Source organism: Penicillium waksmanii (genome assembly GCF_028829765.1).
Source record: "Penicillium waksmanii strain IBT 27052 chromosome Unknown utg000002l:1.0-3326099.0:1.0-3328782.0, whole genome shotgun sequence".
Taxonomy (NCBI): domain Eukaryota; kingdom Fungi; phylum Ascomycota; class Eurotiomycetes; order Eurotiales; family Aspergillaceae; genus Penicillium; species Penicillium waksmanii.
This window is the reverse complement of record NW_026643249.1, coordinates 1,974,699-1,997,908: the sequence shown is the minus strand read 5'-3', so window position 1 is coordinate 1,997,908 and position 23,210 is coordinate 1,974,699. Positions and strand designations below refer to the sequence as shown.

The 23,210-nt window shown below is 50.4% G+C and overlaps 10 protein-coding genes across 10 annotated transcripts; 6 read left to right on the top strand and 4 right to left on the bottom strand.

The window, feature by feature from the left end:
- Positions 1-676: 676 nt before the first annotated feature.
- Positions 677-2,261, bottom strand: tim44 (protein translocase subunit TIM44; the record flags this gene model as incomplete). Its single annotated transcript, XM_057261654.1, has 2 exons — positions 677-1,352; positions 1,420-2,261. 2 exons carry the CDS (start codon positions 2,259-2,261, stop codon positions 677-679), a joined length of 1,518 nt encoding a protein of 505 aa, XP_057126586.1.
- A 416-nt stretch (positions 2,262-2,677) lies between these two features.
- On the top strand, positions 2,678-3,388 carry N7481_002434 (mitochondrial 37S ribosomal protein uS11m; the record flags this gene model as incomplete). The annotated part of the gene is made up of 1 exon (XM_057261653.1): positions 2,678-3,388. One exon carries the CDS (start codon positions 2,678-2,680, stop codon positions 3,386-3,388), a length of 711 nt encoding a protein of 236 aa, XP_057126585.1.
- Positions 3,389-4,049: 661 nt separating this feature from the next.
- N7481_002433 (putative VPS9 domain protein) lies at positions 4,050-8,119 on the top strand (the record flags this gene model as incomplete). Its single annotated transcript, XM_057261652.1, has 3 exons — positions 4,050-4,127; positions 4,210-4,459; positions 4,518-8,119. 3 exons carry the CDS (start codon positions 4,050-4,052, stop codon positions 8,117-8,119), a joined length of 3,930 nt encoding a protein of 1,309 aa, XP_057126584.1.
- Positions 8,120-8,812: 693 nt separating this feature from the next.
- N7481_002432 (uncharacterized protein) lies at positions 8,813-10,267 on the bottom strand (the record flags this gene model as incomplete). Its single annotated transcript, XM_057261651.1, has 1 exon — positions 8,813-10,267. One exon carries the CDS (start codon positions 10,265-10,267, stop codon positions 8,813-8,815), a length of 1,455 nt encoding a protein of 484 aa, XP_057126583.1.
- Positions 10,268-10,927: 660 nt separating this feature from the next.
- N7481_002431 (uncharacterized protein) lies at positions 10,928-11,300 on the top strand (the record flags this gene model as incomplete). Its single annotated transcript, XM_057261650.1, has 3 exons — positions 10,928-11,029; positions 11,092-11,174; positions 11,246-11,300. 3 exons carry the CDS (start codon positions 10,928-10,930, stop codon positions 11,298-11,300), a joined length of 240 nt encoding a protein of 79 aa, XP_057126582.1.
- A 258-nt stretch (positions 11,301-11,558) lies between these two features.
- On the bottom strand, positions 11,559-13,399 carry N7481_002430 (alpha-N-arabinofuranosidase; the record flags this gene model as incomplete). The annotated part of the gene is made up of 6 exons (XM_057261649.1): positions 11,559-12,457; positions 12,510-12,609; positions 12,661-12,749; positions 12,805-12,932; positions 13,015-13,209; positions 13,293-13,399. 6 exons carry the CDS (start codon positions 13,397-13,399, stop codon positions 11,559-11,561), a joined length of 1,518 nt encoding a protein of 505 aa, XP_057126581.1.
- Positions 13,400-14,480: 1,081 nt separating this feature from the next.
- N7481_002429 (sugar porter family MFS transporter) lies at positions 14,481-16,340 on the top strand (the record flags this gene model as incomplete). Its single annotated transcript, XM_057261648.1, has 7 exons — positions 14,481-14,507; positions 14,571-14,616; positions 14,683-14,758; positions 14,816-15,007; positions 15,073-15,316; positions 15,372-15,628; positions 15,683-16,340. The coding sequence occupies 7 exons, from the start codon at positions 14,481-14,483 to the stop codon at positions 16,338-16,340; spliced, it is 1,500 nt and encodes a 499-aa protein (XP_057126580.1).
- A 903-nt stretch (positions 16,341-17,243) lies between these two features.
- Positions 17,244-17,921, top strand: N7481_002428 (lysoplasmalogenase; the record flags this gene model as incomplete). Its single annotated transcript, XM_057261647.1, has 1 exon — positions 17,244-17,921. The coding sequence occupies one exon, from the start codon at positions 17,244-17,246 to the stop codon at positions 17,919-17,921; it is 678 nt and encodes a 225-aa protein (XP_057126579.1).
- Positions 17,922-18,063: 142 nt separating this feature from the next.
- On the bottom strand, positions 18,064-18,958 carry N7481_002427 (PSME3-interacting protein; the record flags this gene model as incomplete). The annotated part of the gene is made up of 2 exons (XM_057261646.1): positions 18,064-18,674; positions 18,793-18,958. The coding sequence occupies 2 exons, from the start codon at positions 18,956-18,958 to the stop codon at positions 18,064-18,066; spliced, it is 777 nt and encodes a 258-aa protein (XP_057126578.1).
- A 2,263-nt stretch (positions 18,959-21,221) lies between these two features.
- Positions 21,222-22,186, top strand: gcy1 (putative glycerol dehydrogenase Gcy1; the record flags this gene model as incomplete). The annotated part of the gene is made up of 3 exons (XM_057261645.1): positions 21,222-21,616; positions 21,690-21,807; positions 21,851-22,186. The coding sequence occupies 3 exons, from the start codon at positions 21,222-21,224 to the stop codon at positions 22,184-22,186; spliced, it is 849 nt and encodes a 282-aa protein (XP_057126577.1).
- Between the last annotated feature and the right edge of the window lie 1,024 nt (positions 22,187-23,210).

Below are 23,210 nucleotides of genomic sequence, written 5' to 3'. Positions count from 1 at the left end.
ATCCCTACCCCTAATGAACCTTGGAAAGCGGGCAGGAAAAGTCATATGCCAAACAAATTAAAATGGTTACCACAAAATACATTCTCCTTGAATAATATGTACACGACTTCAATGCAACTCCAACAATTGCCTTCCGAATCTCCATTATCAGGAAGACCCACAAGCCATAGCACACAGCGCAGCATATCACAGCACAACTAAAAATTCAAATGACCGTAGATAGACGGCCCACATGCAGATCAGACGGTGTCGAGGGGAGAGTGAAAATGCAAGAAACATATAAGACGCCGCGAAACACCTTAGGACCGAATGCCATCAGGCCAACTCAACCCAAACGCGTAGTCCAAGTCTATGGATAGGGGTTTTTTCGTTTCCAGTTAGCCCGGGGAAGGCGACACTGGAAAAGGGACTCGCGCCATAAGAACAAAAAAGGGAAAAGAGACAAAGTAAGAACATTAATACATGAAGAAAGAACATCGACCGCGCGAAGTCAGGAGGTCGGGTACATAACCGTGAAAAAGATGCCAGATCCACGTGGCTAGATATCAAACAGTCATATTGTACAGTTGGGGGGGACGGAAAAAGAGTAGGGAAACGGGTAGAGCAAGAGGTTCAAGAGGTTAAGAGGCCGAGAGGAGGGAGGATTGCACACTGAGAGGCAGACCAGCCTGCCACCTTAGATGTAGTCACGAGCAGCCTTCTGCAGCTCGATCAGTCTCCAGCCGCGAGTCTCGGGGTTGCTGACCTCTTCGGGGATACGGGTCATGCCGATAGCGTAGGTGACCAGTTGGACCTTGTCCTCCATGCCGGCAGCGAGCTTGCCAGTCTTGACATTCTTGTAGACGTGGATCTCCTGGGCACGGCAGGTGACAACGAAAACGGGGATTTCACCGGGATCCAGGATACGGGCGTGAGAGATATCAACACCACGAACATCCAGGATGCGGCCGTCGGATTTCAGACCAGCGGTGGTGTATTGCTTGGCGAGGGCAGCGTAGACGGAGAATTGAGCATCGGAAAGCCAGAGCTTCAGAGTCTCGACATCACCCTTGACATAGGCGTCCAGAACCTCGGGAAGAATGTATTCGCGCAGCTCGCGCTGGAACTCCTCCATCTTGAAGTTGGGATCAATCTCACGGAATCGCTTGATGACTTGAGCAGTCTCGTTCTCGGCAAAGAAGCCTCCAATCTTATCGGTGATGCTGCGGGCTGTGCTGATGAGGGGGTTCTCGGATTCCTCGTAAACGTCGCGGAAGGTGAACAGCTTCTGCATCATCGGGTTGGAATCCTTGAAGTCGCGCCATGACTCCTTCCAGGCGGCGTCCTTGTGCAGAGTAACGTGGGTACCGGCGCTAGAGACAAATTAGTGACTAAGATCCTCGGAGGGGCTTGATTTGGAGATGCAGAATTGAAACGTACTTGGGGTCCTCAACGGCCTGCTCCATCTTACGCTTGCCGGACTTCAGCTCCTGCTGCTCGCGACGTTGGCGCTGCATACGGCGCTCCTCCTTCTCCGTCCATCCACCATAACGGGAGCTGCTGCCATCATCAATGGCATCCTTGACGCTCTTGTACGCCTCGGTTTCACGAACAGGTCTCGTGGCCTTCTCCAGACCCTCTCCAGTGGCGCTGACACCCTTGCGAAGACCCTTGACGGCAGTAGTGTTCCAAGTCCACGAAGCACTCTTTCCAATGACCTGACCAGTCGACTTGAGGGCGGCGGAAGTGCGGGTACCGGCGGCGCCGGACGCAGCCTCGTAGGCGGCACGAGCACGCTTGATCCTCTCGTTCTCACTGAACTCATGGGCAGAAGAAGCCAGAGCCTTGGTAGATTCCTCCCACTCCTTGGATGCCTTGAACTCGGTCTGCAGAGTTTCGCGGAACACTTGCCAGGGGGACTTGTCGCCGTGAGGTGGCGGTGGAGGAGCATCCTCCTTCTTTTCCTTGTTCTCATCCTTGGATTCCTCACCCTCTTGCTCCGACTTGGGTTCTTCTCCTTGCTTCTTCTCGTCCTTCTGCTGCTTCTGCTGCTGTTGCTGGAAGAGAGGGGTGGCGACGTGGAAAGATCTGGTCAAGGGAAGGGCGGCGAATGGCGAGACCAGTTGGGATACAGGAGAACGGGTCTGCTGAAGGGTTCTTTGACCTTGCATGGAAGTCTTCAATGTCTGCGTAGGCAAAGCCGAGTATGACATTGCCCGAGATCCTGACTTGAGGACCGCGACTTGGGACCGCAAGGTCGCCGCACGCGCGGCAGTGGACATTTTAGCGGAAATCATGCTCTGAGGGTAGGAGGAAGATAGAGGAAAGAAAGAGAGAGATTAGAAGAGGTAAATGAAAAGAAGGATGAAGTATAAAATCCAGCCCAGCCCGGACGGCAAATGAGGAGAAACGGAGGTTGGACCGGGGAAAGTAGGTTGAGTAAGGGAAAAAGTCGAGATGCCAAGACCTTCGAAAAACTTCCAGTTCTCCTTCCGCCCTCTCGGTCCGTCGGCCTACGATTCAACCCCCTCTCCTCCCCGGTCGCGTCACCCTAGATCAATTGATCCTCTGATCTGCTCAACAATTGAATACCGACATATTTCCTTCGCCATTGAATTAAGAGTGGTCAATATTCCTGGAGCCCCCCTTCTCGTGCCCCCAACGTCACCGCCGACACATCGGCACAGTACTCCACGCCATGAGTTCTTTCTCTATGAACGCTCTGGCGAAGACGCTCCCTTCGGTATGCCGGCAAAATATCTCTCGCTCGGCTGGTCTTAGCAGTGTCCGTTCCATCACATCCTCCTCCTCGCAGCAAGCAGATGGTAGCTCGAGGTTGGAGCGTACGCGATCCCTGGAGAATCAGATCCTCGACCGAGCCCCCGGCAGCGCCGATAAGGCTTCTCCTCTGTCTGCCATTACCAAGATGATGCAGGGAGGCCAATCTTCCTCCAACTCGCGTTATACATCCGACTACAGCAGACTGGCCGAGAGCTTGGAAGCCGATATGATGCGACACCCTTACGCCGACCGCGCCCCTCCTCATCACCTCCACGTCTACTGCCATAAACACAACACAATCCTCACTCTGACGCGACCGAACGGTAACCCGTTGTTGTCTATGGGTACCGGTCAGATTGGCTTCCGCAAGGGCGGTCGTGCTGGGTTTGATCCCGCCTACCAGTTGTCTTCCCACGTTCTGTCGCAGATCCAAGAACGTGGCTATTTGCTGGAGATTAAGCGGCTCGAGGTTGTTTTCCGTGGATTCGGTAAGGGTCGGGAGGCTTTCACCAAGGTGTTGCTCGGAAATGAAGGTCGCAATGTGCGTGGACTGGTGAACCGGGTGACCGACTCTACGCGTGTTAAGTTTGGTGGTACCCGCAGTCGCAAGGTCCGCAGACTGGGTTAGTTTGGAGATTCGTGGTATGCGTGGAATGAGCTTCTATGAAAGAGGAAGCAGAAGCAGAGGCAGAAGCGAAAGCACAACTTGGAGTGTATGTGAAAGCTGTAGGAGATGGGGAGTATATTGGGACTTTTGGGCCTAGGGCCATCATCCATCATCTATTATTTGTACCATTTGTACCATAGTAAAATTCAAGCACAGCATATGCAATACAATATTCTACCTACTTATACTATAAACATCTATCACTCCAGGGCTGGATACTAGCCATACTTAGTGATGCCCTGAGCAGCCCAACGCGGTTAGCGCAGCAGCTCTCCCGCAGCGGAGCGATCACCTTCAAGTTCACCTTGGAATCTCCCTGTGACTGTCGAGACCACTTCACGATTGTCGCTTCTTTTCATTTCATTAGCCCTCCTTTCCACTTCGACTTCTCTCTCCCTTTAGAGTCGAATATCTCAGACTGCCTTCTCTTCTCTTCCCTTCCCTTCTCTTTTACTCCATCCTGGACCTGGACTGTTGCCTGCAGTTGAATGCGCCGGAAGCTCTTCCCCGCGAAACCCGTTCACCGCGCACAATCCCCACGTTTGCGTTTGTCATAGAATCCGAAACGACTTGACTTGATGATTGCTGGTTTTCTTTTGCTGGGCCGTCCAATACCGTTTGGATGCACCCTCTAAATCCCTTCCTCCGTGCCTTCTTTCGAAGCACTGTTCCCGGGCAGTGTATACCCGTGGAGAACCATGTAAGCCAAGCTTCTCTAAACCCCCCCTCGGATCTATCGGACTCGCTGACCAGTGGATCTTCTTTTTTTCTCTTCTGTACAGGTCCTTCTTGTTCCCACCACGGAGTCCCTGACCGGTTCGCGGGACCGCGAATCCAATATCCTCTACTCCGACCTCGTCGCGTCAGAGGAGTTTCTGGGCAGCCATGTGCTACGGATTCCGATCAACTCGGGCTCTACGAATGGAAAGGACGAGTCCAATGTGCGAGATAATCGAGGGAAAGCGAAGCAGTTGACCACCTTCAACGGAAGAACCGTCATAATCAAGGAAAGCTCTGTCTACAGCAACAAAGGTACGGAGTCCAGCAATTGCTCGGGAAAGCTGTCGCGTTGACCATGTTACCCCTCTAGGCTTCAAATCCCTCACTCAGGCTCAGCTTTTGTCCGACGCGCTCTACTATGCCCCTTCTACCGACTCACGGCCATGGCTTGTCTACTACATCTCACGCCCATTGATTGGAACATTCGATCCATTCAAGATCATTTCCGCTGTTGTCCCTGGATCAATACCCCGAAAGATTGAATCGATCCCATTGGATAAAAAGGGCAGCAATGGCGAGTCCACCGTCTCTCCACCGAAGCAGGAGATCAAATCTTTCGGGGAGCTGCTGGCCAACTTCCCGATGATCGCAAGACAAATGCAGCCGGGGCTGGAGAGATTGTTTAAGGAATTTGGAAAAGAGCTTGGAAAGCCGCTGCCGCCTCCGCCTTCCCGTTCACCGTCCGCATCAGGCAGTGAGAGCGGCAGACGGTTTACACGCGCGGAGTCTCTTGCAGATGAAAGCTCGTCCATTCGCAGTTGGTCGTCACGTCGGGGGCGATTGCCATTCAACTCCGATGAATATTTTGAGGATGACGAGGACCTGATGCGCCGGAGCCTGGAGACTGCAGTCACCGCTGCAATTGATCTATTCCGGCTGGTCGACAAGCAGCAATTATCACTTCTCGGAGCGACTACCGATCTGACCGGTCCGCTTGTTGAAAGTCTCATCGAACGCTATGTCGCCGAGCAAGTTCACGAACCGCTTCTCTTCCCCCGTCTCTGCGCTTTCCGACAATCCGAAGATTCGGAGCTGGACTCTAGGATACGACACATGGAAAGCATTGATGTGACTCAAGTCGGAATATCCGTGGACGGCGGGCGCCAAGGTAAAAGAGAAGTGATTCGTCGCCTCACTCGTGGCGTTGAAGAGTTTCGCAAGATTGGGGAGGCTCAAGGTCCACACGATATGCTAAATATCCTGCTTCAAACCGTCAAGGTGATCTCATACCCCGGAAGCTATGATGGAGTAGATGGCCCGGCCTCTGAGAAGGGGAAATCACCCTTGACGATCAACGCGGATGTACTGGTTTCACTGCTGTTGGTCGTGGTAATTAGATCACAGATCCGGCACCTTCAAGCTCGCTTGTTGTATATGCAGCATTTCATCTACATTGACGATGTAGACAGCGGCGAGATGGGCTATGCCCTGAGTACATTTGAAGCCGTCTTAATGTACCTCGTGACCGATTCCGCCGGTCTTCGACGAGCCAGTGTTCGCAATCGACGTCTATGGCAAGCTACCAAGTGCGGGAGACTCTCGGATATGAAGGGCATATTGGAGCCCAACGGAGACCATGACTCTATCGATGAAGATGTCACTCCTGAGCCTGAGCGAAAGTCTGTATTTTTCCAAACGGACAGTTCGGATGAACTAGAGGAGTCACCATTTGAGACATCCTCTGTGTACAGCAACTCGGTAATCACAAACGGTGACTTCGCCCCAGAGGAGCGTGACTCTGAAGCGCCGCCCTTGTCGCATGTGTTTCCTTTCCAGACCTGGGGTGGAGCCTCGCCTCGAAGAGATTCCATTCGGCCGACTAAAAGAGTTTCAATGGATGTTCGCAGCCTTTCAGAGTCATCTGCAGTATCATTCTTGTCAAGAACAACCACCATCGGGTCCATGGCCAGCAACATTGAGGGTGATAGCTCTATTGAAACGTTAACCAAAACGCAAGACCCAGCAGGGGACTCGATTCCGATGATGGCAGTGCAGAGCCGACAGACCGAAGCCCTGAAGTATCTTTTGAGCTTAGAAGAATTTTATCCCCTAGAGGATGTCCTTGAGGATACGAATGCTGACGGCACGACCCTGTTAAATGCAGCCGTCCAGCTCGCGCACATCGAAGTCGTTGGTATTCTGCTGGACTTTCTATTCAGCAAAGCAGACGAGAGTGTGGTTTCTATGTACCTGACGAAGTCAGATGTGCACGGCCGTACTGTTGCACACTACCTCTTCAACACGCCGTCTCTACTCGATAGGCTCAGCAATATCCTCCCCTGGCAGCAACGCGACAAACATGGCCAAACGCCACTTTTTGCCCTCTGTCGGTCCTACGATCACCCTGAGTACAAATCCATGGTACGAGCCGCACTGACGGCTGCTCAAAAAGCCCAACGCAATGGAAAACCTCTTCAAGTCGATGCACATATTGATGCAAAGGGAAATACCCTCCTACATATCGTTGGAGACCCCGAAATCACAACACGTATCCTCACCGAGAGCGACTGTGACCCGAACGCCACGAACGATAAGAGGTTCACGCCATTGATGATGGCTAGCAAGTATGGCCGAGTTGAGCAGGTCCGGATTCTCTTCATGGACCCTAGGGTCGACGTTCATGTCAAGGAGGCACGTGGATTGACGGCCGTTGAACTCGCAAAAGACGACGAGGTTCGCAACCGTATAGACGATTTGATCCTACTGTCTCATCCGCCATCGGCCTGCGGAGACCCCTCCGGTCGAGTGACCACTGTGGTACGGTCATTCTTCGTAGAGGATGCCACAGTTCGATTCATCTTGAAATCGGGTGCACCATACGGACCCTCACACACAGTAGCTTCTTCACGACCGGGCTCAACAACGTACACTGTGACGACCTGTCGTCGCAGCTTTGCCGACTTCGAGAACCTTGCCAAGTGGCTTGCAGTCGAACATCCTGCGTCTTACGTGCCCTCCTTGGCTGATTTCCGGAACCCTTTCCAAGTCCACTCGAAGCCTTCACGATCTATCCTCCATGACCTCCAAGACAAACTTGACCGATTTCTAAAAACGCTCCTGGCCCATCCAACCTTCGCCACACACGAAATGCTCTGGGAATTCTTTCTCGTCCCAGAGCTGCAGCCCGAAATGATGGCCGATCGGTCTCGCAGCAAGGCAGCTGTTCTCACCGAGACAATCAGCGATGAGTTCTCACCCGTGACCCTTGAAGGCATGCGTGATACCGAATCATTCGTCACACACGCCCAGGACATAGTCCGCGCCGCCCACGTCAACACGAAAAGCCTCATCCGCCGCGGCCACGCCCTCCAAAATAGCGCCTCGGACATCGCCGACGCCGTTTCACTCTGCGCAACCGTCCTATCAACCCTCCGCGAACCAACAAACGCCCTCCCTACATCTCACATAACTGCCTTCGCCCGCTACGGCAGCTGCCTATCAACCTCAAGCACAGACTCCTCCCCACTACTACAATACATCGCCGCACTAACCTCAATCGACAACACAACCGCCGCAATCCTAAAATCCCTCTCACGCCCTCTTTCCATAATGTCCAACCTAACCTCAACAAACCGCACAATTTCCCGGTCCCGCTCATCCCTAATATCCTCCTCCCTACCGCGCAAATTCAACCTCAACTTACCCGGCTTCGAAGAATCACGACAAAAGTCCGTCCGCGATCTGGAAAAGAAGATCCGCGACGGCGAGGCCGACTCAAGCCGTCTTGCAAAGGAGATCTCATGGAACAAGGATGTTGTCGTGGGCGAATTAGCCGGGTGGACGACTTGGCGCGAAAAGGTCGGCCGTGACGCTATTCGCGCTTTTGTAAAGGATACCCTTGTGCGAGAGAGAGAACGTGGGAAGCGCATGGAGCGCTGCTTACGTAGTGTGCGGGAAATTAAGAAGTTGTAAATGGCTGCAAAGGCTTACTGCAAACTTCTTCTACTATTTCTCTTCGATGCATCGGGGGATAACTTCTCTTCCCTCCCCTGCCATCTCCAGCTTTCTGTAATGGCTGCCTTTTGTCTTTCTGTTTATTTATTTTTTTAGCGAGATGTTCCAATTTTTGTATATTTTCATGACGGACATGATCCAGGACTATACATTTTCTTTGCGGGAATCTTTTTTTTTCACTACTAGTACATTGCTCATCCCTGGCCAGGGTCTCAGGCTCCGGGGCTTCCTCAAAGTTTCAAGTTCCTCTAGACTCGCTCTAGCTACTAGTATTTGCATGGCAAGTTTACTATCTCATCAGGACTTCCAAGGTTGGGCTGAAGCGTCGCTAGCTACGGGTGTTATCATTCTTTCGATTCTTTGATAATATTAGGTCGGTAGGGTAACGGTTAAGAACCATGCAAGGCCAACTTTCCGTTCAAATTAGGACTTTGCGATGTGAAGATACTACACATCCCGTTCCCAACTGCATAGAGACGGAACTACTTAACAAATACATTCATCAGTTCTTTAGTAATGCGGACCGTCGAAGTGAAGTATGGCCCATGTCTCCACCGACCCAAAAAGACTCCAAGGAAATACACGATTCAAAAAACACCAAAACACCAACCCCAGGTAGTATTTTTATAACACTATAAACTACCACCAATTTCATGAAGCATCAGAAAACCGGAACAACGACGCGGGTGGCGCGGTACCCAAAGAGTCAGGAGACTCTTCAATGGGCGAAATAGTCATAGACCGGCTACTATAAGACCTGTGGTGATTGCGACGAGAGTTGCCAGAATCATTGATCATGCGGGGCAGAGAGTGGACGGGGTTCTGAACGAAATATCGACCCGAAGACTGGGATGCATTGGACGCACGCCGGGAGCGAGAATAAGAGGGGACCAGCGAGCTCACTGAGCTGGGTAACATATTTGAGCTGTAGGAACTTAAAAGCGAGGAACGCGGGCTCTTCTGGTCATTGCTGAGAAGGGAACTCATTTCGGTCGTCTCGGCTGATGTTGTTGCCCACAGTTGCGAGGATCTCGTAGTTGGAGGGAGTATGCTTGATCCCACCGAGTCTCGCGGGGAGAGCTCTAGAGATCCACGTGGTGTTGCTGTTGATACTGTTGTTGGTGGTGTCGAGTCACGACCATTTGGATCAGTTGAACCACTCTTCGAACCACTTGAGCTACTACTCTTCGAGATGGTTTTTGAACAGCTCGAATCACTCTTCGAACCACTGGAGATGGTTTTCGAGCCCGAGGAATCGGTCATATCTGAGATTATAAAGCTGGGTCTTGCTCCATCTGCTGATTCACGAGCCAAGTGGTCCATTCTCAGTATACTGTTGAGACTCGCCTCGTAACTGTTTCGAGAGGCCTTGGTATTTCGACGATCGGCTTCGTCAACGGCATAGGTGATGGATGGCGATCGACTGCGACTGAACATGATGGAAGTGCGCTCTGGCTCGACATTCTTCATGAGGAACTCGTCCAGCGCCTTGCTCGTCTCTTCGCCTAGTGTGAGGGACGATTGGTCGAATGGGTTGTCATTTGCACGGAGTCGGCGACAGCGGCGCGCTTTGCACTCTCTTGCAACGTACCAATATCCCAAAAAAGCGAGACAGGCGAAGGTCAAGATTGAAATGATGACGACCGCGGCGATAGAACCCTTGTCGAGGCCCCATTCGGATTTGGTGGACTTTGTAACGGCGACGTTTTTGGACTTTGCGGATGTGATGGGGGTTGCTGCTGCATTGTAAGTAGCGGCGTTTTCACTCCAAAACCGCGCCTTTGATTGCATTTCGTCCTGAGTTGCGTCCTTTATGCCCTCTGTTTCTTTCGAAGCTGCATCGTTCTGAGGAGGAGCGGAGGCCTCGCTTTGCTCCTGGTCTTCTTGTTGCTTTTGCGAGCCAAGTTTCTCCACGATCCAGGGGCTGGCTCGATGGTTCGGATCCAAGCCATTCTCAAGCTCGGGGAAGATTGTGACGACTTGTCGAGGGTAAACAACGACGGTGATGAATTTATCATTGATGTGTTTGTCCAGAGGATTAGGGCCAGCTGTGGTTGTCTTGGACCAAATCGGTAATGTCACGACACCATGCGAAGAGGAAGTCATGGCAGATATATCCAGTGGAGTAGTTGCAAGTGAATCTGGTCAAGGTGCTGGAGATGTGAAGAATGAAGAAAGGGAGAAAGGAAGGAGGGAGTAGAAGGTGAGGAGAAGTCGAAGTCGAATTTGAAGTCAACAGTCAACACAATCGATGTGCATCGCAGCTGCCATCGCAGCCTCCTCACGCAGCTTCCCTTTGGCATCGCGAAGCATACACATTGCGAAGTATACAAGTACTGGTACTAATAGTAATAGTATTACTAGGGCTATTCTTGGGTTGTCCGGTATCCACTGCCATGTGATGGGATGCCTTCCAGCAGTAATCAACCTTGGTAAGTCCAGATAAGATGACATCAAGCTTCCCTGAAGGTCAAGCGACAACACATCACTTCATTTATCTCCGACTATGAGCCAATGAAACACCTCTGGAGACTTGAACTTGAGGAGTTCCCAGAAAATCTCACGAATCTCGCTGGCGGTGCAAGTGACTAAGCACTCTTGACACCTACGTCATCGTCATCGGGGTCTATATAGATGCCTGCCCACCTTGACGTAGCACTCTCCATTTACAACTACTAGTACTGATAATCTCTGACATTCCATCAAGCATCTATCAGAAGACCAAAATATCATTTTAATTCCATTCAACCGACAGTCTCATTCATCATGCCTCTCGTTGTTCCCGGCATCAACTCCGACATGGGCGATAAGTCCGAGTGGGTCAACAAGCTGATGGGCAAGAAGCTTAGCGACACAAGTAATGAGGTGGTATGTTTGTCTTCAAAAGTATTGCGGTGTTCGAACTACTCTAACACCACTGCCTCTACTAGTCCTTCGCAAAGAAGGACCTACCCGAAACTCACCGCGTCGTGAAGCCTGGTGACATGCAGACCATGGACCACCGCCCCGAGAGGTATGCAAGCTATCAGATCGCCTTAGTATCATTAAATATTCCAATATAGTACTCACTGACTGTTCATCTAGACTCAATGTTCATGTTGATGAGGATGGAACTGTTCGAAATGTGACCTACGGCTAGGCGACATCATCCCATACCTTATTATTATATGCCCAGGTGTAACGATGTAACGGAGAATCTTCAGGCCTAGTGAAATCTAGAGATTAAATTAATCTAGAGATTAAATGAATATTTACTACTACTATCCCTGCTATGCATATAAGATGAAGAGACTGTAAGAACTGTAAGGCAGTTTTTATTGGATGCGTTTGATGATGTTTGATGTATTTATATAGAAAAATCACGAACTTCTAAGGCAGTCTCACATGCAGCACTTTTTCACTCTGCCTTCCATCTCAGCAAAGTAACCGAAAGCTTGGGGAAAACATAAGACCCCTTTCCATCCCAACTGGATTCTTTAATAGCAACCTCCTCCCGGCCCTTCATATTAGTAGCCGCAATACCCTCACCAGTAACAGTGTAGACAACAACATCACCAACCACTCCATCGACCTTACTTTCGAAGTCCTTCTGCTCATGAATGTTCACGACCGCCAGATTCGCAAAGCCATCCTCACCAATCGCAGCACTCACATCCAACCAAGGAGTCTCCATCGCACTCCTCAACCACTTCGGCGAGGTCTCACCCTCATAGGTACCGCAAGAAACATGCGACGCAACGGTCCAGCCGCGCATGAACTTCGAAAACAAATACAGCGGCCACCAAGTAGTCTGCTTGATAATACCCTCCTTCGTCGTCATGAGCGGCGAAATCACATTGACGCTCTGGGCGATGCAAGCCATGCCGAGATCGCGACTCTTTCGCACGAAGACGTTCAACCAGACGGCCACAGCCAGCGCATCGGAGAGCGTATAGCTTTCTTCAGCACCCTGGCTCCCCTCTGCGCGAATGGGGTCCCACACGTTCCATTCATCAAAGCAGATAGTTGGACGGAGCTGCTCTGGCGGAACGCCATTTTCGATACGGGCCAGGTCGATCAGGCCTGAGGTGATCTCGATAGCTCGTTCTGCAGCTAAAGGCGCAGTTGCGTTGGGCAGGTGGTCATTAGAGCAGGTGTAAAGGTGGATACTGTGCATGTCGATTAATGGAACTGCGCTGGTTGAAAGGGCTGAGTGGGCCGGCAGCAGGCAGTGCTTGAGAGTGTAGTAGTCCCATGTTGCGGTACCATCTTGACCGCAGAGAATGAGAATCAGGCTGGGGTCCAAGAGTTTGAGAGCTATGCGTAAAGGTTAGAACGGTTGTTTTGGGGTCTTTTGGGGTAATCTTACCCTTGGCCCATTGCAGTGCCTTGTGGGCATATGCTTCCTTCGTCATTTGCTCAACTTGCCAGGGACCCCATGTCTCATTTCCAAGGGCCCAGTATTTGACCTAAGATTATAAGTCTTTGGACATAGAAAATGAATTGGGTCTGATACGTACGTTGTATGGCTCCTCGCGGCCATTCTTTCGGCGAAGGTTCGCGTAGTATGTATTCCCAGTACCGTTGCAGTACTCAACCCAGGCAAGTGCTTATGGAACAGTCAATGATTTAATCAGTATAAAGAGGTGATGGTAATCAATTACCTTCGTCCAGGGTACCGGTTCCGAAATTGAAGCACAGATATGGTTCCGTGCCGATCACCTCGCACCATTTCATGAACTCATCCGTTCCGAACTGGTTAGTCTCAGTTCCCAGCCATGCAAGCTCCGGTCTAATAATAAATCAATACAGGAACCCTTTACTAGAGTCATACGAAAATGGAATGGTGGATTATAAAGCTGGGATTGACATACCGCGATGGCCGTTGGTCCTTCGGGCCAACTCCGTCGAGCCAGTGGTAGGTAGCACAGAAGTTACCACCGGGATACCGAACAACAGGGATGTTGAGGTCCTTCAGGGCCTCCAATACATCCTTCCGGAAACCGTTCTCATCGGAAAGTGGACTTCCCGGCTCGTAGATGCCTCCATAGATGCATCGGCCCATATGCCTAGGGTAGCGTCAGCATATATTGTCTCCGAGTTCGATGTCATGCCATGCGCGGTCTGGTAGTTTTTAATTGACCACACTTACTCAGTAAAACCAGCATAGATGTTGGGATTAATCTTCGAGATCCGACGCGAAGGATGAACGGAGATGACAGAGGTGTCTTGGTCCCCCAACTTGGTGAAAGTAGTCATGCTGGCAACTCAAATCGCGTAGAAGCCTCAGGAGGAAGAAGCTTTGTCTACAAGCAAGTTCACGTCTGTCCGGTGGCTGGAAATTATAGGTCAGGAAATTCGAGCCAGGATGATGTTTGATCAAGGATCAAGCGAGCGGGGAAGAAATGTCGCACGAAAAGTACACTCCTTTCAGTCCAATCGCCAGAGTCCATCGAATCCACACTCACTCCATAATGATAGCGCGTACATCTCGTGCTTCAACCATTCTATCCAAGACGACCCAAGTTATCACCTTGAAGCGGAAAATCTCCTGCGGGGCAGAGTCGAGACCCCAGCCAAGCGGAGTGGACAAAAAGAGCTGGCGCAAACGACGATGCCCGTTTGGTGCTAGGGGCCGGCCATTTGAAGCGCTCAAGTGGGCAAGTGGGCAGAGAACGGAGAGGCTAACAGTTCGAGGGGACCGATATCGCCCAATGACTCGGCATTGTGGACTGACAGATTGAAGTGCCGCCAAGTCCTGGAAATCTTCCGTCAATCACGGCGCAGCAAGGGAAACGCAGCCGCCACATACTAGTACGAACGGCAAAAGATCACTTGGTGTTAGAACTCGCGAACCATTTTCTGACAGTCAGGCTCGGTAGATAGTGGAATCTAACAGCTCTGCTCTGTTTGTTCCGTAGATATGCCCGGTTAATAGGACCTGGGGAGTTCGGCACGACCTCGGGAGGTGTAATTTGCGGAGATGGATCTGCGGGTTAGCGGGTTAGCGAATGGCCTTCGTGACCGTCCACTTGGAGTATAGCTCCATCCCGGATATTTCTGACAAAGGTCAAATTTGTCGATGCCACACGATGCGATCAGCTGTGTGGCTTGAGTTAAGGAGTTTGTTTCTCCGAACCCTAAGCGATGCAGCTCGCCTCGTCGATTTTATGCCGTCTGGACTCAGAATGGTAGTACTATATGTAGATGACAGCTCCCCCCGGTGGAGTTGATGTTTTTTTTCTGTGGAGATCCCCAGATTTCGTTCCCCGTCCTTTACTGATCGTGGGTCGCCTCTGATCAAATCTTTTAATTTCGTTGCCAAAGAACAGAGTTCACCATGCGTATGTCACCGGCATGGTACCAGGTATGAAACACGGCTTTTAATGTGCAATGTCAAAGTATCTTGAATACTAAATTTTTTTAATAGTTCCTGGTCGGCGTGTTCGCCTCCGTTGGATCTTTCCTTTACGGATGTAAGTAGTAAAACCTACTAATTTTGCAGCTCATTTTCACAGTTCGTCTCCGCTAATTATTTCCAGATGATCTTGGTGTTATCGCAGAGGTTATTGTCTGTCAGTCGTTCGTGGACAAATTTGAAGCGAACTCGACGCAAAGGTGAGCTTCCATTCAGCTTTGTTCGCTGGTGTGGGTGCTAACAGTGAAAATGAAAAGTGGTCTAGTTGTGTCTATGTTTACTACTGGTGCTTTCTTCGGAGCCTGTTTAGCTGGCCCTGCTGGTGATTACCTTGGTCGTCGCCGCACCATCTCTCTTGGATGCCTTATATTCTGTCTCGGCGGTGCTCTCCAGACGGCTGCGAAGACCCTCGCGTATCTTTACAGCGGTCGATTCCTTGCTGGATTTGGGTAAGTGACCTCTTTTTCATCTACTAAAAAAGACAGTAGAAATACTAACGGCTTCCTACCTCCAGTGTCGGTTTCTTGACTATGATCATCCCTCTTTACCAGGCTGAGATCTGCCACCCTAAGATTCGTGGCCGAGTGACTGCGTTGCAACAGTTCATGCTGGGAGTCGGTGCTCTCTGTGCCTCATGGATCTCATACGGCACTTATGTCGGGTTCGACCCCAGTAACAGTGCGCAATGGCAACTTCCCTTGGGTCTGCAAATCCTCCCTGCCGTGGTGCTGGGCTTGTTGATCACCTTTTTCCCTGAGGTATGATATCCTGTGGTTTACCTAGAACCCTTACGGCGCTCTAACATGCATTTAGTCACCCCGTTGGCTCATCGATCATAATCGCTCCGAGGAGGGCCTCAAGACATTGGCGAAGCTGCACGCTCATGGAGATGAAACTGATGCTTGGGTGCAAGCCGAATATGCTCAGATTCAAGAGAGCATCACTTTCGAGCATGAACACGAGGCCAAATCCTACATTGAGCTGTTCACGAACCGATCCTCCTTCCGTCGATTGTTCCTCTGCTGTGCTCTTCAGGCCTCTGTCCAGATGACCGGTGTTTCTGCAATCCAGTGAGTATAAAATATATCGTCCAGGTAGATTTGTCTCTAATTTTCATTCTCTAGATACTACTCTGTTGATATCTATTCGCAAATCGGTATCTCCGGCGCCGATACTCTCCGATACCAAGCTATCAACTCGGTTATCGCCCTCATTGCACAATTCCTCTGCATTCTATTCATCGACCGCTTCGGTCGACGATGGACTCTTATCGGCGGCAACCTAGGAAATTGTCTCACTTTCATCGTTGCCACAATCCTGATGGCGAAGTTCCCTACTAGCAGCACAAACACCGGAGCCCATTGGGGTTTCATTATCATGACCTGGTTGTACAACTTCTCCTTCTCCTGCACTTGCGGTCCGCTTTCCTGGATTATCCCAGCTGAAGTCTTCGACACCCGTACCCGAGCCAAGGGTGTCTCCATCGCGACGGGTATCTCGTTCGCTTTCAACACGATGATCGGCCAGGTGACCCCCATCGCCATGGAGCATATCAAGTATAAGTTCTATTTCGTTTTCGTGGTGTGCAATTTCACCAATGCCCTCTTCTTCTACGCTCTGCTTCCGGAGACGAAGAAGGTGCCGCTTGAGGAGATGAACTATATGTTCACCAACGCTCCCTGGTTTGTCCCGGGAAGTAGCAAGGAGGAGTACCTCACCCATGATCTGGAGCGCAAGGTTGAAGAGCAAGAGGTGAAGTTGCAAACTCAACATTATGAGTAGTGCAGCGAAAGGAGCATCGTACTGGTAGTTTGTTTCCTGGCAAAACTTTGCGTCATTCATGCCGATGGGCTTAGTATCCATGGATATTTCCGGGATATATGCAGACTTAGTCAGTCCACACCGCTAAATCTAGTTATTTGAGCCTCAGCTAGTTCATCCATCCTACACATATCTCATGATCGTCTCTCTCGTCCTCGGTTAGTACATATGTATACTAGTAGTACGACCCGGGATTTATCAAGTCCAAATGCGGTCAAAAAATAGCAGGGGAGGATAGCGGCCCAATTGTGAACCCGAAAGTTTCAATATCATCGACCTACCGCAAATAATAGTAATGCCCTCCTAGGTGATAGAGAAACAAGATACTATTGCGGAACCTTCCAAGGTCGGAGGACTAGGAAACGTCTCGGAACCCTTAGATATCCCATGACAACATTTTGTGTAGTGCTTTAGCCAGTGGCGCAGCTGCTAGCTAATTGGAACTCTGAGCCTGCTCATGTAGGTACTAGTACTAGATACTAGTAGATTATAAGTGAACAAATTTGACCTATATACTCGTACTCTCATCGCCATAAGGGTGGGTCAAAAAGCGGAACATATTACAATTCCGTATCGCGCCTCGGCCAAATTCGCGCACGCACAGTTTGGATATTTGCTTGTGACAGAAGATTCATATTCTACTAGTACTAACCGGGTGGGGTTGACTGTTGACCACCTTGCTTCTTGAACTACGATCATCTGGAACATAATCCAAACACTTATTTCATTCCATGCCTTGTTAGACTCCACAAATCCTCCGATATGTCAATTTCGACTTCGGCGTGCTTGCTGCTGGGTTCGCTGCCCTTGCTGGTTCTCTCAGAATGGAAATCCAAATCACACGCGGGCACAGCAGTGTTCAAAATGCTTTCTTCGGTTGCTTTTCTTAGCAGCCCACTGCTCTTACCATCTGAAGAGTGGTCAGACTATCGCCGCCTCATTACCATCGGTCTTGGCTTTTCCATGCTGGGCGACTTCTTTCTGATTCCTTCACGGCGTGAATTCTACGGTCTGGACAGCAACAATTCAGCCTCCGGAAAGTCGGAAGTGCAAGGAAAAGTATCGATATCGTTCCAACTCGGTATCGTCGCCTTCGCAGCAGCCCATATTGCCTACACTGTAGCCTTCCTGCAAAATTCCTACGAGATCTCCTGGACGACTTTTGCCCTCACATTCGTAGGGACTATGGGCGCTGCAAAGTGGTTAGGTGTCATATATCCCCAGCCACACTCCTCACTTCAGACCAATGTCCTGGACCTCGATATTGCTCCGGATATGAAGCCATTGGTTTCGGTTTATGCTGTTATCATCGGGACGATGTTTGCTGCCGCTACTTCCACATCCCCGCTGACCGTTCCAACCAGCTGGTTGGCCTCGCGGGCCCTGGGAGCTGCTATGTTTGTTGTAAGCGACCTTTTTGTTGCGAAGAATGCCTTTGGGAGATCTTCTGGGCCGAAAAGCCCTGGGTGGCTCCGGATCTTTATGGGTTATGCGCTTTATTTCTGGGCCCAAATGGTGATTGCTGGAACAGTGGGGGCATGATGATGATGTTATTATAACAAGAGTTACCAGAACATTATCCGGGGTATATTTACATTAAAAGATGGTTAGTGTCACACAGGAGCTCGGCATACGCCGGTGCAAGCCAATCCAATCATAGCCGCGAATTGATATGCGATTATATTTATTCCGAATCGGAATCTGACCCGTAGCCGACCAGTCCAAGCCCCGCCGGAGCCGGAGCTGGAGCTGAAGTCTGCGCTTCTTTCTTCGGTTGATTCGTTTGTGATTGGCCTTTGTCGGTCGCATCTGATCTCCCTTGTGCGGCTGACGGCTTTGTGGCATTACTAGCCACGTTGACGCTTTCAGGCTGTTGCTTAAGCGATGACTTCGGTGGCGCGCCAGTAGCACTTATCCCATTCTTTTGGCTCGATTGATTTGTTTTCGCGTCTGGAGACCCAGCCGTATCCTTTCCTCCCTCCAACGAAGCCTTTCGTTTCTTCCCAGGTAGAAGAAAATCTTTCTTATCCCTGCGTCGCTTACGCGCCGGGATCGCCCATTCCTCCTCCTCTGCAGGAGTGACATCTGACGTTGTGGGACCTAGAAGCGCCTTCTCGGCCTCCTCACGTTGTTTGCGAAAGACTTCTAGCTGATCGGCGGTATCCTTTTTGACGGCGGCCTCCTGGGCACGAGTAGACTCGAGGACGGAATCAAGGAAGTCAACTTCGTCTTCGTCGAGGGAGCGGAATTGGTTCTTCAATTTGGTTTTCTCCTCAAAGGCTTCTTGTTTGGCCACTGTGTTGTGGAACGATCATCCTAACATGTTAGCCACGTTCGCTCTGCGGTACGGCAAGGCACCAATGACAAATTGGATGGCCTATTCCATGGTGTTCAAGTCCCCGATTATACTCACTTTTGTTCTGCTCCAGCACCTCGAACAGGCTCTTGCCATCATTCTGCTTGCCCATCTCCACCTTGCGCCGACGCTCTTCCTCCAGCTCCTGCTCGGCGCGCAGCCAGTCGTCATCCCGCTCGACCGGCTGCTCGTTTGTACCGGATGCCACGAATCCGGAGGACATTATGTTGGGGCAATCGGGAATAATTGGGGAGGGCAATAAGAATGAAATATGGGGTTGGTTTCGAAGTGGGGAAAGAGAGAGCTTGGGAGGCTCCGAGGCCGAGGGCGGTGAATTTATCCGGCCCGACTGAGAGTGACGGGCCCTTACAAATTAGTGAAATGTGGTCAAGGAACAAGGTACATAAAAGTAAAACTCGGATTTGATATATTTCTGGTCTATGGGCTGTGGATCTGTGGTATGATGAAGTCAAGTTAGTACCGTGCTTAGAACAGTCCAAATAAGCCCAAGATTCGTGTTTATAGTCGTATGTCCAGGTGTTGAGTCCGTAGCAAGTTGAACCAGATATGTGCAGCTTCAAGTTCCAAGATTGCCCTTTCAATATCCATGGATGTGAGATATAGTATTCATCTGTGCAAGTCACAAGTTATTTGACACAGAGCCGTGCCGCAGCCGCCCTGCAGGTCGCGAACCTTCAAGAACATCCTTGACAAGGACTGTTTTCCGTTATGCCTGTGCGCTCGGTAAATAAAGCCTACTGGTACGGCATTTTGTTCTTGGCGTGGGCAGTAAGTCAAAAGCTAATGATTGACCATCATTGAGACCCTGCGTGGTAGTAGAGCTTCATGGAATATTTCCATTTTGCCATTCGCCGGAATTGATCGTCGCAATGATTCCCGTGGGCCTTGCGGAACTTTGAAGATGCGAGTACTGTACACTTTCGGTGAGGAGTGAGGAATGGTTTCTAACGAGCGAGAAGGCTGCGGTGCTCAAATTGCTGCCGTCCGAGGGGGGGTAATGGGCCTGGGCTGGTGAACAGCATAACTGAGGTGGGAATACTACAACCATGAGAGCATATGTGATCAGTTCGTCACTAGGTTAAAATTGGGGCTTCAATTTGACTTCAAAAACACAACCATCTGGTCTTGTGACTCTCGACTGGAATGTAGCTCTACTTTTGCCGACGAAGAAGAATCCCCAGGCAGGCTCCGAGAACAGCTAGCTGGAATAGCTCCACGGGGAGCTGACAGGAATGGACACGGGGCAGCAGAGCTTCTTGGGGGTTGGCGGAGTTGGCGGCGCCAGCGCCGCTGGAGACCAGACGGGAAATCTACGACTTCCCGTTGAGGTCGGTCAATTTGAATATTGATTTCGGGCTTGAGTCGCTGGCAGCTATCGAGCTGAGACGGTGGTTTCGGAAAGCGTTGGTCTCCATATCGGCACTTTGGAGATGATGGATCTCTGAAATGCGTCTCAGTCAGATAACTTGGGGAGAAAGTGGCTGATAAATTGAAGCGGCAGCATGGACAGCCATTAGGCTAATTCCCCGATTGGTTGGGGGTGGAGAAAGTTCAAGTTGGAGAAGCGCTTCGGTAGAATTGGAGAATGGGAAGACGAGGCCCAATTTACCCGGCGTGGAGTCGTGGGTAATTTGGAGCGTTACGCGGGAATATTAATTACTCTGTTACTAATAGTAGTAGTGATGTCTTTAAAAAACAAGCGCGGTGGATACAAAGAAGAAGATCTGCGAAAATGAAGATTCAAGGCACATCCGACAAGGATGATGCATATTTGCATCGAGGCTGATCGCCGCATGTGGTACTTTATAAAGGTGGTTCTATTCCGGCTAAGCTTATCTTGTTGCCCCTCGACCTTTGATTTGGTGTAGTACGGTCGAGGTTATGTCTATCTTTCTAAACTTGGAAACTTCTATAATAATTCTATATAGTTCAAGTTCCTTTCTTGTTTCACTTACGGAGTACAAACGAAGTTTCTAGAATCGAGACTGCTGCAATTAGCAGGGTTCACTGATATGGAGTGGATCTACGGCCAATTCAAGCCGCTGATTGGTAGATATCCTCTGCATTTAGCCGGAATACATCCCCCATATGGCATCATACTGGTAGTAATGTGTTCCGGAGCCCCGCGATGCTCAAGGATGCCCGCCACTACGGAGATCGGATTACCGTAGTCCATCCGCTCGGCTGAATTGTATTCGGTTCACCGATTGGAAAAAAATCGCATAATCCCGGGCAACGTGGCAAAGCAAAAGGAAGAGATACTCGTAGAACCCCCACATTCAAAGCGGGGCATCTTCACTGGTTGCGACATCGTGGCTGCTTGGACCTGCCCACTTTACGTCGCACTCCCCCCTCCTATAAAAGACTCAAGCCCCTTGCTTTGTTGGGCTTAATCCCATTTACTTTACATCTCTCTGATTTCCTCTCTTCTCCCTTCCCCTCTCCTCTTATCACAAACCATCACAATGGCCAACCACACCCAAAAGACCTACACTCTCAACACTGGCGACAAGATCCCCGCCATTGGTCTGGGAACCTGGCAATCCAAGCCCAATGAGGTCCGTGTTGCTGTTAAGGATGCCCTTCTGAAGGGTTACCGTCACATTGATACCGCCCTGGCCTACGGCAACGAGGCTGAGGTTGGTGCTGGTATCCGTGACTCCGGTGTGCCCCGCGAGCAGATCTGGCTCACCACCAAGCTGGACAACACCTGGCACCACTGTGTCGAGGATGGAATTGCCTCCTCGCTGAAGGATCTCGGTGTCGACTACATTGATCTCTACCTTGTCCACTGGCCCAGCTCCACCGACCCCGAGGACAAGTCCAAGCACCTCCCCGACTGGAACTTCATCAAGACCTGGTAGGCACACTCTCACTGCAGCGCTGACAACTCACTCGAAAACGTCTTTCTAACCCATTTTTGAATTTCACAGGCAAGAGATGCAGAAGCTCCCTGCCACCGGCAAGGTCCGCAACATCGGTGTCTCCAACTTTGGCATCAAGAACCTCGAGATCCTCCTCAACGACCCTTCCACCAAGATCGTCCCCGCCGTTAACCAGATCGAGCTGCACCCCAACAACCCCTCCCCCCAAGCTGGTTGCCTACAACACCTCCAAGGGCATTCACTCCACCGGTTACTCCTGCCTGGGCTCTACCAACTCTCCTCTGTACAAGGACGCTACCCTCCTCGAGCTCGCTGAGAAGAAGGGCAAGACTCCCCAGCAGGTCCTGCTGGTCTGGGGTATCCAGAAGGGCTGGAGTGTCATCCCCAAGTCCGTCAGCAAGTCTCGCATTGACGGCAACTTCGAGATTGACGGTCTGACTCTCTCCGATGATGAAGTTGCTCAGCTGGATGGCCTGAAGGACCGCTTCAAGGTCTGCGGCGACGACTGGTTGCCCATCAAGGTTTTCTTCGGTGATGACGAGTAAAATAGTGCTGCATTCCCCCCCCTGGCACTTGATGATGGTTTTATGAGTACATAGGTTTTAGATACCAAAATTTATTTCTTTCTCGAATATCTGCTATCTTGGAGTAATCGTCGTAGTGACTCGCAACCACTCGCAGCCTATTTGGAGATCCTCACCACGTCATTCGAAATTGCTCACAGTCGCTTCTTTATTCATTACTCTCAAATGAGGTCGACATCCTTTTGAAAATGTGGATCCTATTTCTTTTTTTTTTAAGAAAAAACCCAGCCGTGTTCCAGGTGGTCGTCCCTGACACAACTGTGCTCTGGTTACTATATACCCAACGACTGTGACGCTCTCGACTTCACTTGCATTTGGAAATCTCAATCTGCGTCCAGTATGGCTTTGATAAATCGCTTGGCAAATGTAGCCACGGACGCTATATTATTCCCCTCTGTACACCAGGGCTTCCTGCATGTTGCTCTTGACATTAAAGGTTAGGCCAGATGTCTCAGGCTCTCAAGATCGGCCTATAGCTACTACAGCCTCCCTCCTTTGTCTAGAACATCACAACACTTTCATCATGATCTCTCTCTTTCATGGTATCATTCGACTTCCGTCACCAAGGACAAACCCACCACACTCGCAGCAATCGACCCGTCTGCCACAGCAGACTGCCAGCGAGTATTCCCATCTTGCAATACTTTTTTGCACGACCAGTAAACACGTTGTAGAAACCTTGTATCAGCGGTCATGAACAGGGCTTATCAAAAGTGCTGACAGTGATTATTTACTATTTTCCACACCCAAGGAATCAAAGGAATATGTAGTGGGTCTTCAGAGTGGAGTTCATGCGAGATGCTGACATCTTTGCCCTGCTAGCTACTACTAGTAGTATGTAGTAGTACGTACAGGATTTAAATTGTTAAGGGAATTAACAGGTACTCATATTATTAATCTCCATCATGGTACTATCACAATTGCCTCGTCGGCGAGAATCGTAATACCATGATTTCGAGTTCTGGGCCCATGAAAGATAAGCGGT